The sequence below is a fragment of the Acanthopagrus latus genome, chromosome 15 (assembly GCF_904848185.1).
Source record: "Acanthopagrus latus isolate v.2019 chromosome 15, fAcaLat1.1, whole genome shotgun sequence".
NCBI classification, from domain to species: Eukaryota; Metazoa; Chordata; class Actinopteri; order Spariformes; family Sparidae; genus Acanthopagrus; species Acanthopagrus latus.
Window position 1 is genome coordinate 28,180,513 of NC_051053.1, and position 16,244 is coordinate 28,196,756.

At 47.3% G+C, this 16,244-nt stretch overlaps 1 protein-coding gene across 1 annotated transcript; it reads right to left on the minus strand.

Annotated features, from left to right (window-relative positions):
- Positions 1-8,402: 8,402 nt before the first annotated feature.
- On the minus strand, positions 8,403-16,077 carry LOC119033274 (zinc finger protein 135). Its single transcript, XM_037123170.1, has 3 exons — positions 15,761-16,077; positions 11,929-12,548; positions 8,403-11,847 (listed from the first exon to the last, which is right to left on the minus strand). The coding sequence occupies exons 2-3, from the start codon at positions 12,504-12,506 to the stop codon at positions 10,920-10,922; spliced, it is 1,506 nt and encodes a 501-aa protein (XP_036979065.1). The 5' UTR covers positions 12,507-12,548; positions 15,761-16,077; the 3' UTR covers positions 8,403-10,919.
- Between the last annotated feature and the right edge of the window lie 167 nt (positions 16,078-16,244).

Genomic DNA, 16,244 nt, shown 5'->3' on the forward strand with positions numbered 1-16,244 from the left:
CACACACAGACAGGTGTGTACACAGGTGTGTACACGTGCACAGACAGGTGTGTACACAGGTGTGTACACGTGCACAGACATATTTCCAGCTGTGATCTTTGATTGAGAAATGTGTTTTCATGTGTTTAAAGTGCTGCAGTGTTTACAGTTCATCGCTGCATCTCAGGAGTTAGAGCAGGTCATCAGGAGCAGGAATCAGAAGGTTGCTGGTTCGAATCCCGGGCTCCCCGGCTCCACGCCAAAGCATCTTTGAGCAAGATACTAAACCCCAAAATGCTCCTGATGAGCAGCTGCACCTCATATGGCGTCAGGGTGTTAGTGTGTTACAGTGTGTCGCAGTGTGTTGCTGTGTGTTACAGTGTGTTGCTGTGTGTTGCAGTGTGTCGCAGTGTGTTGCTGTGTGTTACAGTGTGTTACAGTGTGTTACAGTGTGTTGCAGTGTGTTACAGTGTGTTGCTGTGTGTTACAGTGTGTTGCAGTGTGTTGCAGTGTGTTACAGTGTGTTGCAGTGTGTTACAGTGTGTTACAGTGTGTTGCTGTGTGTTGTTGTGTGTTGCTGTGTGTTACAGTGTGTTACAGTGTGTTGCAGTGTGTTACAGTGTGTTGCTGTGTGTTACAGTGTGTTGCAGTGTGTTGCAGTGTGTTACAGTGTGTTGCTGTGTGTTGCTGTGTGTTACAGTGTGTTGCAGTGTGTTGCAGTGTGTTACAGTGTGTTGCAGTGTGTTACAGTGTGTTACAGTGTGTTGCTGTGTGTTGTTGTGTGTTACAGTGTGTCGCAGTGTGTTGTTGTGTGTTACAGTGTGTTACAGTGTGTTGCTGTGTGTTGTTGTGTGTTGCAGTGTGTTGCTGTGTGTTGTTGTGTGTTACAGTGTGTCGCAGTGTGTCACAGTGTGTTGCAGTGTGTTGCAGTGTGTCACAGTGTGTTGTTGTGTGTTGCAGTGTGTCGCAGTGTGTCACAGTGTGTTGCAGTGTGTTGCAGTGTGTTGTTGTGTGTCGCAGTGTGTCGCAGTGTGTTACAGTGTGTTGCAGTGTGTTGTTGTGTGTCGCAGTGTGTCGTTGTGTGTTGCAGTGTGTCGCAGTGTGTCGCAGTGTGTCGCTGTGTGTCGCAGTGTGTTGTTGTGTGTTGCAGTGTGTCGCAGTGTGTTGTTGTGTGTCGCAGTGTGTCGCAGTGTGTTGCAGTGTGTTGTTGTGTGTCGCAGTGTGTTGCAGTGTGTTGCTGTGTGTTACAGTGTGTTACAGTGTGTTGCTGTGTGTTGTTGTGTGTTGCAGTGTGTTGCTGTGTGTTGTTGTGTGTTACAGTGTGTGCAGGTGTCTCAGGATGTGTTGCAGTGTGTTGTTGTGTGTTGCAGTGTGTCGCAGTGTGTTGTTGTGTGTTGCAGTGTGTCGCAGTGTGTCACAGTGTGTTACAGTGTGTTGCAGTGTGTTGTTGTGTGTCGCAGTGTGTCGTTGTGTGTTGCAGTGTGTCGCAGTGTGTCGCAGTGTGTCGCTGTGTGTCGCAGTGTGTTGTTGTGTGTCGCAGTGTGTCGCAGTGTGTTGTTGTGTGTCGCAGTGTGTTGTTGTGTGTTACAGTGTGTTGCTGTGTGTTGCAGTGTGTTGCTGTGTGTTGTTGTGTGTTGTTGTGTGTTGCAGTGTGTCGCAGTGTGTCGCAGTGTGTTGTTGTGTGTCGCAGTGTGTCGCAGTGTGTTGTTGTGTGTCGCAGTGTGTTGTTGTGTGTTGCAGTGTGTCGCAGTGTGTTGCAGTGTGTTGTTGTGTGTTGCAGTGTGTTACAGTGTGTTGCTGTGTGTTGCAGTGTGTTGCTGTGTGTTGTTGTGTGTCGCAGTGTGTTGTTGTGTGTTGCTGTGTGTCGCAGTGTGTTGTTGTGTGTTGCAGTGTGTCGCAGTGTGTTGCAGTGTGTCGCAGTGTGTTGTTGTGTGTTGCAGTGTGTCGCTGTGTGTCGCAGTGTGTCGCAGTGTGTTGTTGTGTGTTGCTGTGTGTCGCAGTGTGTTGTTGTGTGTTGCAGTGTGCTGTTGTGTGTTGCTGTGTGTCGCAGTGTGTTGTTGTGTGTTGCAGTGTGTCGCTGTGTGTTGCAGTGTGTCGCAGTGTGTCGCAGTGTGTTGTTGTGTGTCGCAGTGTGTCGCAGTGTGTTGTTGTGTGTCGCAGTGTGTTGTTGTGTGTTGCAGTGTGTCGCAGTGTGTTGCAGTGTGTTGTTGTGTGTTGCAGTGTGTTACAGTGTGTTGCTGTGTGTTGCAGTGTGTTGCTGTGTGTTGTTGTGTGTCGCAGTGTGTTGTTGTGTGTTGCTGTGTGTCGCAGTGTGTTGTTGTGTGTTGCAGTGTGTCGCAGTGTGTTGCAGTGTGTCGCAGTGTGTTGTTGTGTGTTGCAGTGTGTCGCTGTGTGTCGCAGTGTGTCGCAGTGTGTTGTTGTGTGTTGCTGTGTGTCGCAGTGTGTTGTTGTGTGTTGCAGTGTGCTGTTGTGTGTTGCTGTGTGTCGCAGTGTGTTGTTGTGTGTTGCAGTGTGTCGCTGTGTGTTGCAGTGTGTCGCAGTGTGTCGCAGTGTGTTGTGTGTCGCAGTGTGTTGCTGTGTGTCGCAGTGTGTCGCAGTGTGTTGCAGTGTGTCGCAGTGTGTTGTTGTGTGTCGCAGTGTGTTGTTGTGTGTTGCTGTGTGTTGCAGTGTGTCACAGTGTGTTGTTGTGTGTTGCAGTCTGTCACAGTGTGTTGCAGTGTGTCGCAGTGTGTCGCTGTGTGTTGCAGTGTGTCGCAGTGTGTTGCAGTGTGTCGCAGTGTGTTGTTGTGTGTCGCAGTGTGTCGTTGTGTGTCGCAGTGTGTCGCAGTGTGTTGTTGTGTGTCGCAGTGTGTTGTTGTGTGTCGCAGTGTGTTGCAGTGTGTCGCAGTGTGTTGCAGTGTGTCGCAGTGTGTTGTTGTTTGTTGCAGTGTGTTGCAGTGTGTTGTTGTGTGTCGCAGTGTGTTGTTGTGTGTCGCTGTGTGTTGTTGTGTGTCGCAGTGTGTTGTTGTGTGTCTCAGTGTGTTGCTGTGTGTCGCAGTGTGTTGCAGTGTGTCGCAGTGTGTTGTTGTGTGTTGCTGTGTGTTGTTGTGTGTCGCAGTGTGTTGTTGTGTGTCGCAGTGTGTTGTTGTGTGTCGCAGTGTGTTGCAGTGTGTCGCAGTGTGTTGTTGTGTGTCGCAGTGTGTCGCAGTGTGTTGCAGTGTGTTGCTGTGTGTTGTTGTGTGTCGCAGTGTGTCGCAGTGTGTTGCAGTGTGTCGCAGTGTGTCGCAGTGTGTTGTTGTGTGTCGCAGTGTGTCGCAGTGTGTCGCAGTGTGTTGTTGTGTGTCGCAGTGTGTTGTTGTGTGTCGCAGTGTGTTGTTGTGTGTCGCAGTGTGTCGCAGTGTGTCGCAGTGTGTTGTTGTGTGTCGCAGTGTGTTGTTGTGTGTCGCAGTGTGTCGCAGTGTGTCGCAGTGTGTGCAGGTGTCTCAGGATGTCTTGTGGTGTCTCGCAGCAGCTGAGCAGATGAAGGAGTTAATCAGCTCAGAGAAACAGATTAACTGCTGATGTCAGCTGAAGGCCAAAGGACAGCGGCCATGACGCAGGAAGACACCAGGGGGCCGCGGGGGGGCGGGGCCATGTCCAAGTCCTTTTAAAGGACAAGTTCACTGTTTTAAAGCCAGACTTCATGAGCAATATGTTTGTGATGCTACAGTGCTGCCAGTCAGTCTGTCCTGCTGATGGAAACAGAGGCTCGTCATCATGACTGGAACCTGGACTCACTGATGAACCGCTCAGTTTCAGATGACCAGGCAGGGAAACGGGAAACGGATCAACATCAGTCGGTTTTCTTCCCACACAAACATGTTGAATTAAATGAAAGTTGAATAAATGCTGTGTGTTGCTGTGTGACAGAGGCAGAGACTGACACCAGGACAGTTCTGTGACTGTGAATAAATCACACATTGTATAAACTGACTGTAATAATCCTGCTGCTGGTGTTATATCTCATGTGGACCCCTCACAACCTGTTGCCGGGCAGAATTCAGAGTAAACCAGATTATCTGAGAGGTCGTTAAGACAACCAGGATAAACAGCCAGGAAAAACCAGATCATGTAACAGAGGTGGACCGGAACCAGTCTGGAACCAGAGAGAATGAAGTCTGCTCGGTACTCTGATGATCTTTAGTACCCAGCTCACAAACTGTGCAGTCATCTAAACACTGTGTGTGTGTGTGTGTGTGTGTGTGTGTGTATTATTAGCTGTGATGAGATTAAAGACATCCACAGGGGGACTTTACAGTCAGATCCTTTTAATGCAGCACACACACATTTCTGTGAGCCAATCAGAGGAGAGTAAAGACCTCAGGTGTGAGGTGAGGTCACTTCCTGTTCTGTCACTACGACACTGTCCAGGACCCACCTGATAATTCAGTCCGCCAGAAGAACATTCAGAATGTCTCAGTGACTGTGAGGTTCATGAAAAGTGTGTTACACACCAACATGTCCGACTACATCTGGGCTCATGTACGAAGCCAGCGCATCTCAGGTGGTTCTGACCCACAATCCTCTGCTCAACAGAACATACGTCACAGTGTCACGTAGATCTAAACGACTCTGAGAGAGCACAAACCTCTGACAGTGACAGACGCCACAACCAGGAAGTCTAGAACAGGCTGCTGGTATGTGACCACCAGGATCAGTTCTGAGCCTGTTCAGCTGCTCCACCTCGGATCAGATCCAGATCAGCTAAAAAGCCTCTTGGACGATGTACGTTATATCATTAAAATAAACAATTATAGATCATTTAAAAATGTGAATATATTGTGAATTTAACATTAGTTAAGTTATTTCACTGTGAACAAGCAATTAAATCAATGTATCAACTGTTCAGTAAAAACTGTTCATTTATGAACATTATTTAGGCAATGTTAAAATTTGTAAGTCAAGTTTTTAACAACTGCTTAATAAATGTTTTGTTTCATTTTTCTTAACAGAGAATTGACTTAAATTAATCTAATAAACCACAAATTTATTTACTATTGATGGCTGTTATAAAGTGTTGCCCGTGTCAATAATAATTATGTCTTTTTAGCAAAGACATAATTATTTTAATTATATTTGTTACTTTTCTTCTTTGTCTTCCGTCAGAACTTGAGTCCAGACGCTGGTTCTGATATTATTGATCTCAGATTTGTTCTATCGTCTTCAAGATGTTCTCAGTGGAGCATCAACACAGACGCACACTTCTGTAACAGCTGAGCGGGATCTGAAAAAATATGGCTGCCATCAATCAAAATCTCTCTGCAGAGGGGCGGGGCTTAGCGTAATCTGGCATAACTCAAAAACCAGTCGTCCAATCACCAGTGGACTTGGCAGGGATCCTCAGGTCCAGGTGGAGAACAGGTCAACTAAAACATGTTCAGTACAGCCCACAGGTGGCGCCAGAAAATCTGCTGGACTCAATTTCACCATTTCTTGTGTGCATGAATCAAAACCAGAAGTGCTGTATTGATTGGTGTGAGGGGGGCGTGGCCTATCACTTATTGTCCCACTCACACACACACACACACACACACCTGTCTCCTGCACACACACAGCCAGCACATGTCAAAAAACTGAAGGTTCAAACTGAAACTAAACATTCAGCACATAATATGACCCCGATCAACAACATCAGGTAAAATTGTAGCATTAAAGCTCATTACAGTATCTTACTCTGTTGATTTTAATCTGTGTGCTGCTCCTTTAACCAGCCAATCAGACAGCGTCAGGTACTGGTGAGAGAGGAGAAAGAGAGCGAGTAAACCAGAGACGTTAATGGAGGTTTAGTGTCTCTGTGGAGTCTGAAGGACGATCAGTCGGGTTGCCATCTTGGATTTGTGGACACTGGACCAGCTGACAGACTAACGGCTGATATAAACAAACAGGCCTCAAAAGTCCAGATCTGGTCCGGCTAGAATCATACAGATTTAAACACTTCCAAAATGTCTTGTTAACATCAGCAGCTTCTTCTCAACCATCCCTGCTCCTGTTTGTGTCCCTCAGCTGCCTCAAACAGAAAGTGAGCCTCAGAGAACCTGTTGGCAAAGGTTCACTTCACACCGGTCAGATGATTCTCCCCAAAGCTACAGGCCCAGTTACAATCAGATCCTTCTTCAGAAAGCTGCATCAGCTGATCCCAGTAAAACCTCTGGAGCCCCGTCCTGCTGCTGCCTCGTCAGTCTCAGGCCAGAAGCTTCAACCATGTCACACTTTGTGCATCAGGTGTTTTGTCCCAGTCACTGCTGAGGTGATCACAGTAAGACCTGTCAGGTGGTGTCACTGCACAAACTGTTCACTTTTTTAAAATATATTTTATTTGTTTTATTGACAGAACAGCTTGAGGACATGACAGGAAACAGGTGGAGAGAGAAAGAGGGGAGTGACAGGCAGCACAGGGCTCCAGGCCGGGACTCGAACAATCACTAGGACTTGTGACAGACTAACATACTGAGACATTATTTAACACATGGAGCCTGTTAGCTAACTGTGCTGCACTCAGATACTCAGCTGTAATGATGCTAGTATTAACAAGCTAACATTACACAGCAGGACAATGGCATCATGCTAACGCTCTCCAACAGACACACGTTAGCTAACATGCATACATAACATACATAACATAACATATAATAACGTAATCACTCACTTAAACTGACCAGTAAACATTAACTAACCAGATTTCATGCCGTTCTAAAGAATACGTACATTTAAAAAAAATGTTCATGCCGATTTTACTGAAACTAACGACTTGTTTTGAGAGAGTGACCCACACTGATCCTGTTTGAACTGTGTGCTGTATCACAGCTCAGAGCTCTGACTCCGTCTCACCTCTGCAGAAAGTCTCTCAGTGGACTTTTTCCAAGGACGTTATAAATCTAATCATCCAAGATGGACGGTGGCTGTTGGTGTGTTGGTGTCGTTGTTTCATCTGGTCGTGTTCGCCCAGCATGTCCTCTGCTGTGCTACTCGCAGCTCTTTCACCAGAGAAGAGCTCACAAACATCAGGTGAACGACTTCAGTGGACTTCTGATTTTGCTCTGTGTTTCAGAGGGACGAGGCTGTGGATCGATACGTCTCTGGGCTGAACATGAGGCCGTTAGCTCAGAGGGCCAAACTGTGGCTGTGGATCAGATCCTCCTCTTCATCAGCGCTCAGTGTCGCAGGCTGCTGCTGGTGTAAAGTCAGTCTGGACCTGCAGCTTCTTCATGACTTCATATCATCAGAGTCACAGTTTAACCCACAGCAGCGTCTGGGCGAGTACTGAACCTCACCAACGGATCTGGATGAAGCACCGACGGTACAAAGTGTTCTTCTGAATCACTCTGAGTTTTAGTTACTGTTGAACTGTTTCTCTGCCTGCGTTCATCGGCCTGTCTGTGATCAGCTACAGATGCAGATGTGAGGTTATTAAATCAAATTATACTCAGAAATCAATCAGGATGTCACAGTAACAAGGTAGAATGAATATTTATGTATGAGTTAAATCACAGACAGTAAAAATCCTGACGTGGTTACTTTAATTTGAGTAGTTGTAATCAGTTACATCCATCTCAGCTGAGTGATGACCGCAACACTCAGACACCGAGAGGGACCCCACAGAGTCCAGGTCCAGGTCCGAGAGGGACCCCACAGAGTCCAGGTCCAGGTCCGAGAGGGACCCCACAGAGTCCAGGTCCGAGAGGGACCCCACAGAGTCCAGGTCCAGGTCCGAGAGGGACCCCACAGAGTCCAGGTCCAGGTCCGAGAGGGACCCCACAGAGTCCAGGTGAGACTGTCCCACAGTCAAACCGTTATGTCCACTAGGACTCTGGAGGCCATTTTGGGACTTGTTTGTTTCTGTTAGTCTGCATGTCTGCTGACTTTTACCCAGAGTTCATAGTGCTGAGACATTAAATGCCTGCACACATCTCTGATAATGATGATACGATAGTACTCCTGAATATCTGATTGATTTTTCTTCATTATGCAAAATATTTAATTAACAAGAACTTTGTGAACATCGTCATGACGTCTGACGTGTTCTACGACTGATTGTGCTTCAGTTCACCTGACCTCTGACCTCTGACCTCTGACCATCTTACTGTTGGTTTATGGGAACGTTTGTTTTTCTTATGTATATAAAAACTTTTTTCTGTGATTTATTTTAACTTTTTTTTAAATATAATTTAAAAGTGAGAAGTCTCGGAGTGTCCTGTTTGTCTTTTCTTCTGACTGAACTGCGTCTCTCGTTCAACAGACATGCTGAGTGTCTGCTGCCCTCTGGTGGCCACAGCGAGCAGCTGCAGCACTACACACACCTGCAGGAGCTCAGGTCATCACTCTCAACCTGCATTATAATCCTGCATCTCAGTACTCTGATTACTTTCTGCAGGTCATCATGCCTGAGAGAAGACACTGAGCGGAAGCTTGTTTTAAAGGTTTATTACAAAACGCAAGACAAAACATGTCCACTGGGTTTTTATTCTATTGGCAAACACGATACAATGACGAACAACCTTCTATCTGCAGGTGAAGCTTCGCTGGAACCACGAAGAACCAAAGAGGAAACAAACCAACACAACATGGATCCAACAGAGGCCCGGAACTGAGAACACAAACCAGGAGGAGGAAGAAGAGGAAGAGGAGGAGAAGGAGCAGCGGGTGGAGAAGGAAAAGAGGAGGAGCAGCAGGAGGAGGAAAAGGAGCAGCAGGAGGAGGAGATCTTTTGATTTTCTACGGGAGGTTGGTAGTGCGACTGTCAGCCGCCTACACACATTTATAAATAGGTCACCATTAAATTAAATTAAATCCAATTCACACAGTAAAATGTTATTCACAAACTCAAAGTGTTGACCGTCTGGTGGCTCCACAAACAGGAAACAGAACGTGGGGTGGAGGCTGGAGCTGCTCAGTCTGTCGTCCATGTTTGATCCAAGATGCCCGTCAAAGTCTTTATCCAATCAGCTGCTTCAGGATCAATACTTTAACTCCACCGACAGACATCACAAACTCTTCTGATCACACCAACCCAATAAACTGATCAATAAATGATGATTGATGGTTTTTTGTCTTTTCAATCGACCAATAGAGGTAACTTTGAATTTCTGTTTGTTTGTTAGTTCAGATTCTACCTGAAATCCTCTGAACTGTCACATCATCTGTTTTTACTTTACAGAACTCTTGAACTGATGTGGAGGCTTTTACTGTGAAAGAACTGGTTGCCGTCGGTGGGAGTCACTTCCTGTCTGCTGCAGTTGAGGATGATGATGCTGAACGTTGAAGGTGGTGTTTTTGTTTTTTTTTCCATTGTGAATCACATTAAATACCATTAATATTTATATATTACAACATTGTTCCAAATTCATAAATAAGTAGTGCAGTTTTCCCGTTGACCTCCAAACACGACCGCTCGCCGCTAAAACAAGAAATCCAGATGTCAGACGCCGCAGACCGGTCAGCAAACACACACACAGCTGAAAAACTACAAATATGGCCGACTAGCTGCAGGTTATACTCTTCATGCAAACGATAAAGTGGAGGAACGCCAGCTCTGACCAATCGGATCGCCTGCTCAGATTTCATATTTTAACCTTTAAAACGCCAAACAGTCAACCAGTCAAAACGCGCTGATAAGAACTTCAGCCAATCAGAATCACTCTGAGCAAAACCAGAAAGAAACTGGGCGTTGATGTCGCTGAGGAAAGAAAACGAATGTGGAGACGAGCGGAGGGACAACATCAGACCTGGACCACATCAGACCTGGACCACATCAGACCTGGACCACATCAGACCTGGACCACATCAGACCTGGACCACATCAGACCTGGACGGAGGTTTACTAACGACAAATCTGACGTTATTTTTCTCATTTTTTTTTTGATAAGAGATTTTAATTTTGTTTTGGTCTGAAATTATTTTCCAGACTGAATCGATCAGTCGATCAATAAGAACGTGATCTGCATCATTTTGTTGCTTATCATCAAACATTTCCTGTGTTCAGCTTCTATCATTATGTTCTTCTCACAGTAACTGAGCATCTTGGACTTTTGGATCCCTGATAACTCATAATAAAAGAATCATTAGTTGTCTCTTTGATTCAGACGTCACGTCAAGTAAAAATGTTATTTTAGTTTTCTGTCAAAAGATTACAAAATTTTGAAAAAAATAAATAAGTTTTCTGTAAGTGTTAATGAGAGAAAGACACTTTGATCTGATTGGAGGGGCGGAGGGGCGGGGCTTGTTTGACTTTCTGATGTCCGCTCTCTGCCGCAGATTTACTTGGTTTATTTTGTTGATCTGTTGTTTTTGTCGTTATTAAACTTCCGTGTCAGCACTTACTGCAGAGACTCAGTTTCCCACAATGCTCTGCTGCAGAGGTCTGATAAACAGGTCTCGGGGCTCATGGGAAATATGGTGGCAGATGGGTATGGCCTGGCTGTTGCTCCCAGTTCTCTCCCCAGGTGGTTGATGGGAAATGGAGTGTATAGCGGGCAGAATGAAGTGAACAGCGTCTGTGAGACACCTGACAGACAGGTGTGGGAGAGGTGGGGCCTGTGGGGGAGGGGCGAGAAAGGGGCGGGGCTGTGGGGTAACACTTGAAATCTAATCCCATCCTTAAGAGCTAATGGTCAGTTATGACCATGTATGGATATGACCATATGTGGAGGTCCCCCCGCCATACGACCATATATGGATGTCCTGCTGCTATCTACACCAGAGAAGAACCAGTTCCAGCTCTTGAAACCTGGACAAACAAACTGCCGTGAGCGGCCTAGAATCTGACTCCAACTGGTCCAGAACTGGTGGTGTACTGGTCCAGAACTTTCATATATAATAACATTCCAGACTGGTCCCAAACCAGTCCAGAACCAGTCAGTGCTGATTCAGAACCACCACAGAACAGGTCCAGAACCAGTCCAAACCCAGCCCAGAGCCGGGTGATTTCACTCCGAGTCGGACTCCAGTGGGGCGGTCTCATCTAAGACGACTCTCTTCCGGCGTTTGGCGGCGGCGGCCTGCGCCCGCTGCTCCTCCTCCATGTGGGCCTTCTTGTGGCGGGAGAAGCTGGACGAGTGCATGAAGGTCTTGTTGCAGGCGGCGCAGGTGTAGGTCTTGGTCTTGGTGGTGGGGAGTCCTGTCTTGATGTGAAGCTGCTTCTGGTGCTGCTGCAGCTTGGCTCGCCCGCCACCATCCATCACCCTGTGGGTCTGCTGGTGCCGTGCCAGGCTGGAGGCGTGGCTGAAGCGCTTCCCGCACTGGCCGCAGCCATGACGACCGGCCCCTCCCCCTCCTCCTCCTCCTCCATCCTCCTCTTCCTCAGAGACGGTGGAGCTCCGTTTACCGGCCCGGCCCCCCCGGCGGCGGCGGTTCTTCTTGCAGAGGGTGTAGAAGTTAGGCTTGTCGCGGGAGCAGAGCTTGAGGCGAATCTTGAGGTCAGACGAGGTCTCGCCCAGGTTCTCTTTGCCGGGCGTGTAGTTGTCCAGCAGCTCCTTCACGTGGGTCACCTGGTGTTTGGACAGCTGTGTGGATGTCCTGAAGCTCATGTCACACTGTGGACAGGCGTAGAACTTATCGCCTCCACCACCGACACCCTGACTCTGAATGATAGCGGTAGCCACATGCTGCTGCTGCTGCTGCTGCTGCTGCCTCTGCTGCTGCCGCTTGGTCTTCTTGTTCTTGCCGCCAGCTTTCATCGAGTGGCGCAGGGCGGCCATGTTGGGACTGAGGGTGACATCCTTGGGGAGGCCTTTTCCCTTCTTGTGAATGAGGCGGTGGCGCGACAGGCTGGAGCTGTGGTTAAACTCCTTCCCACAGATGTTGCAGGGGTGGATCCGTCGCTTCCCATGCAGCCGCAGGTGACTGCCGAGCATCCTGACAACGACAACAACAGATAAACAACAAACAACAGAAACTACACAAACACACTGAGCAGTTGTTTCTCTGGTTACACACCTGCTGCCTTTGAAGCTCATCCCGCAGTGAGGACAGGTGTAGCGCGCTTCCTGATGTGTCGGCTCCAGCGCCCGTTTGGTGGGTGGTGCCGCCCCGCCACTCTTGCCCGTGTGCGTCTGCTGGTGGCGGTACAGGCTGGAGGCGTGGCTGTAACACTTCCCGCAGTAGCTGCAGCGGTACTGACGCTCGTCTGGCTCAAAGTCAGCTTGGTCCGAATCGACCTCGCCGTCCAGCTGGCTGCTCCCCGCCTCCACCAGCATCTCCTGCTCCTCCTCGGTGTCCTCCTCATCCTCATCAGAGTCTGTCTTTATCTCCACACTCTGCTCCGTCACCTCGCAGGGGTACACCTCCTCATAGGGAGCGAAGAAGGCCTCGTCCGTCTCAATCTTCAGCTGGTCGGCTGTCAGGTCCGATGGGTCATCCGAATCTTTCTTCACGCAGGAGATGGTGAACTTGGAGCCGACCTCCGCCCACTTCACCACGTACTCGATGGGCTGCGTGTCCAGCTCCACCGTGATGAAGTCTGCGCCCAGGGCGTCCGACTCCGACACCGCCAGCTCCGTCTCCGAGTCCTCCATCCTGAACCAGGGCCGCGCTGAGGAAGAGGAGCTGCTACAGGCCTGAGGAGGAGGTGAGAGAGGAGGAAGACAGAGAGGAGGAGAGGAGATTAATTGGAAAATAAACTAATTTAACATCATCAGCAGTAAACAGGACGTCACGCAGAACAAATATCATTTGTATTATTTATATATGACTGATGACATAATAAACATTTCTATCTGTAAATATAAATAAAGTGATAAAGAAGATAAATCAGAAATTACTTTAAGAATTTAAGTTTTTTCAAAAAGAAACACAAACATATCAGTTTCATGTCTGAGTGCTCTGAACATGTTTGGACTCAGAAGAAGAAGAAGCTCCACACGTTTCCTCTCAGCTGATCATTACCTGATCAACTCATTTATTATTTAATCTGTTAGAAACACTTCAGGCTGAGGTCATGAAATCACTCCAGATATTTAAATATGGAATGCAGTGATCAGAAAACTTGATTAGTCTTGTCGTTTGACATGTTCTGCTTAATCAATAAATGAAATATTTCAATATCTATATAGTTTCTGACAGTAAGGATTCATTGATGTGCTGTTTGATCTCAATATTAATACCAATAATGACCCGATCAGTCACTAATCAATCCTCTGTCAGATTTCTTTTCTCAGTGAACTGAATCTGATTGGATGTTTGAAGCCGTCTCATTGGACGGTTGGACAGTTTCCCATTTTCTGATCAATAATCAAAGTGGTTGTTTGTCACAACCCTAATTATTATTAATCTGTCCTGATCAAGTAACATCATACAAAGGGAAACCATAGAAGAAGAAATCCAGGCTGCCCACCACCATCATCACCCAGAGCTAATATCTACAGCTCGATCGATCACAGCTGATTAATCAATAATTTTTGTATTACATACTTTTAATGCATTTAATATCAGTTAAGCGTCTGAATGATCAGGTTATTATTAATCATTATGGGTCAAACAAGACATGAATGTTAATGTGTTATCAATAATTAGACATCAGAGAACAGGCCGGACTGATGATCAGTGATGTCACCTCCATATAAACACAGGTGACCTCTGACCTCCTGTCAGCCTGAACATCGTTTTATATTAATTACTCTGCGTCGTGACGTCAGGTGAGCTCCGTCATGCTGAAGCTGTTATCACAGTGACGTGATGATCGTCGTCAGGCTGCTCTCTGACACTTTGACTCTTCATTTTAACCCGCCGAACTCCATTCAAATATCTGCCATTTTTACTGTCTGCCAGTCGGCCGGGAGCCTCAGCTCGGTGACAGACGGATCATGAAAGCAGCTGCTGAGACTCAGATCCATCAGACACAACAGAAAGCGTCAGACTCACACTCAGCGTCAACGTATAGGACGGATGTCGTCATTACCGCCGCCGGTACCTGTCAGTGAGCCTCCCGCGGAGGGCGGTTGCTGGCAGGGCATCCATTATTAAAGATGCCGTTTCTTTCACATTTAGAATTCATTGGTTGATTATCTGACTGCCGAAATCATTACAAGACGCTTTTATTGTGTAAAATATCTGAAATCGTTTTAAAATGTATTTTCTGTTCGTCGTACGATGGAGGTTTTAAATGATGGAGTTTTTGAGTGGGGTTCCGGGGCTCGGCCAGGCTCAGTGTCAGTGATGAGGAAGCAGAGGAGGGATCTCTCTTCCCTGAGCGCTAACTATCAAAATAAAAGATCAACCCGCGGAACAAACGACGCGGACCGGATTCAGCCGTGAAACGGCTCAGATTCGGTTACTCACCGGGCGTTCGGCGGCTGCACAGCGGCGTAAACGATAAAATTTTACCGGTGGAGACGGTCACAATAAACAGGAAGCAGGGGACGTGGACACAAAGCATTGTGGGAAAGGATTAAATGGTTGTAAAGAACGGAAGTATGGCGGCGTGTCCTTCAAAATAAAACCAACAACATAAAATTAAATCTCTAAAAAATAAAATGCACTCGTTCATGCAGTCAAATGAAAATGTCAAATGAAGACCTACAAAACGGGTAAAACGTGCTAAATGTGTTTTCTTTTAAGATCCAAATATCCCAAATACATCTGGATGAATGAAAGTCTGTGGCTGATGAATTATAATTAAATAATACAGGTGATAACCTCTGTCAGTGCTGGAACAGACGGATACAATAACTCTAATGCAGATAACTGCTCAGATGCATTTTAACAGTCCGTAAAATACAGTTTGTAAAATACATATTATTTTAAAAATCAATATAATTTTATCAGGAGCCAACCAGACGTGTTCTGTTAATCAGCAGGAGGAACAGAAACAGTCAGTCAGATGAGGAGAATATCTGCACACACTGATGAGTGAGGACGCTCTGAGGGAACTGCTGTCGGCTGCATGTCGAGGATTTTACTCTGGAGTTTGATAAAGGAAGTAGATTTGTGCTCATTCTGTGGAACTTCACAGATGTCTGTCCCCATCTGTCTGTCTGTCTGTCTGTCTGTCTCTGTTATCATTGTCATCATTATTAAATCACTCTGCAGACCTACAGCTCCTACCTGCTGTAACTGTGACCAATGTGTAGCACTCTGATTACTTCTGCTTACTGTCCAGTCTCACTGTCCTTCACTGTCAGAGTTGTTCTGTGTTACTTTGTCTCTGCAGCTTTAATATGATTTAACTGTAGTTCTCTGGACTGATGATTGTCCCTGCTGGTTCTGGTTCTGTCAGTCCAGTCAGGTCTTCTCTGGTTTTATCATCTGTGATCGATATAAGCTGATGAACTGAGTGTGGACACAGCTGCTGATTGTTTTATACATAATACTTATATTAATGATGATGATGGTGATGATGATGGTAATTACTGACACGTTATCAGTCGACTGAAGGCCTGTATGGAACACTGAGTCATATTCTGACCTCCTGTCTCACATCATCATGTCTCTGATGAACATGTCCTGCCTCCTTCTCCTGATGAAGATGGGCCCACGGAGGAGGAGGAGGAGGAGGAGGATGAAGAGGAGCAGAGCAGCAGTAAATATTCAGGCCTCCGCAGCAGCGTCACTCTTACCGTCATGTAGCGGCTTTGTTCCGGTTCTGTTCCGGTATATTTCACCTTATTGATGTGAACATCTGCTGAGACTCCAGCTGATGTCGAGTCACAGCGCGCGCGCGCGCGCGCACACACACGCACACACACACACACACACACACACACACACACACACCGCCCCGCCGTCTTTTACCGCCCAAATCACGCAGCTCATCTTGAACACAAACACTTACTGTTTGACCCGGAACGGTCCCGCTGGTCCCGGTTGGGCCCTCACTGAGAATCTGGCTCGGTTCTGTGGCCGCACCTCTGTCACATCCCAGCCGGAGAGCAGCGGCAGCCTGTCGGCTAGCAACCGCTGCTGCGACGTCCCTGACGCGGAGCGGAGCGGTGGCGAGCGGCGCGGCGCGGCACGGAGCGGCAAGACGCCAGTCAGAGTCTATGGACCGCAGCGGCGGAGAGGCGGCACGCGGCGGACCGCCCGGATCCTCTCTGCTCTGCGATTGGTTGAGCTGCTGCGCAGCCTGCTCGGTGCATCGAATCTGATTGGCTTGACGGGATGAGAACCCGCAAAATCTGCCCCCAAAAGTCGCGAGGTGTCGTGAAGCTTCAGGACGGTTTCTGATTGGACAGAGACCGAGCGGTTTAAAACGAATTAAGTTCGAGTTTTTGTGATCACTTCTGTTTATTTGAGTGAAATCTTTGTGCCGAATGCAT

Coding starts and splice junctions, on each gene's coding strand:
- LOC119033274 (XM_037123170.1), bottom strand. CDS start 12,506: ATGGAGGACTCGGAGACGGAGCTGGCGGTGTCGGAGTCGGACGCCCTG. Junction 11,848..11,928: donor ATGAGCTTCAAAGGCAGCAG/GTGTGTAACCAG, acceptor TGTCGTTGTCAG/GATGCTCGGCAGTCACCTGC.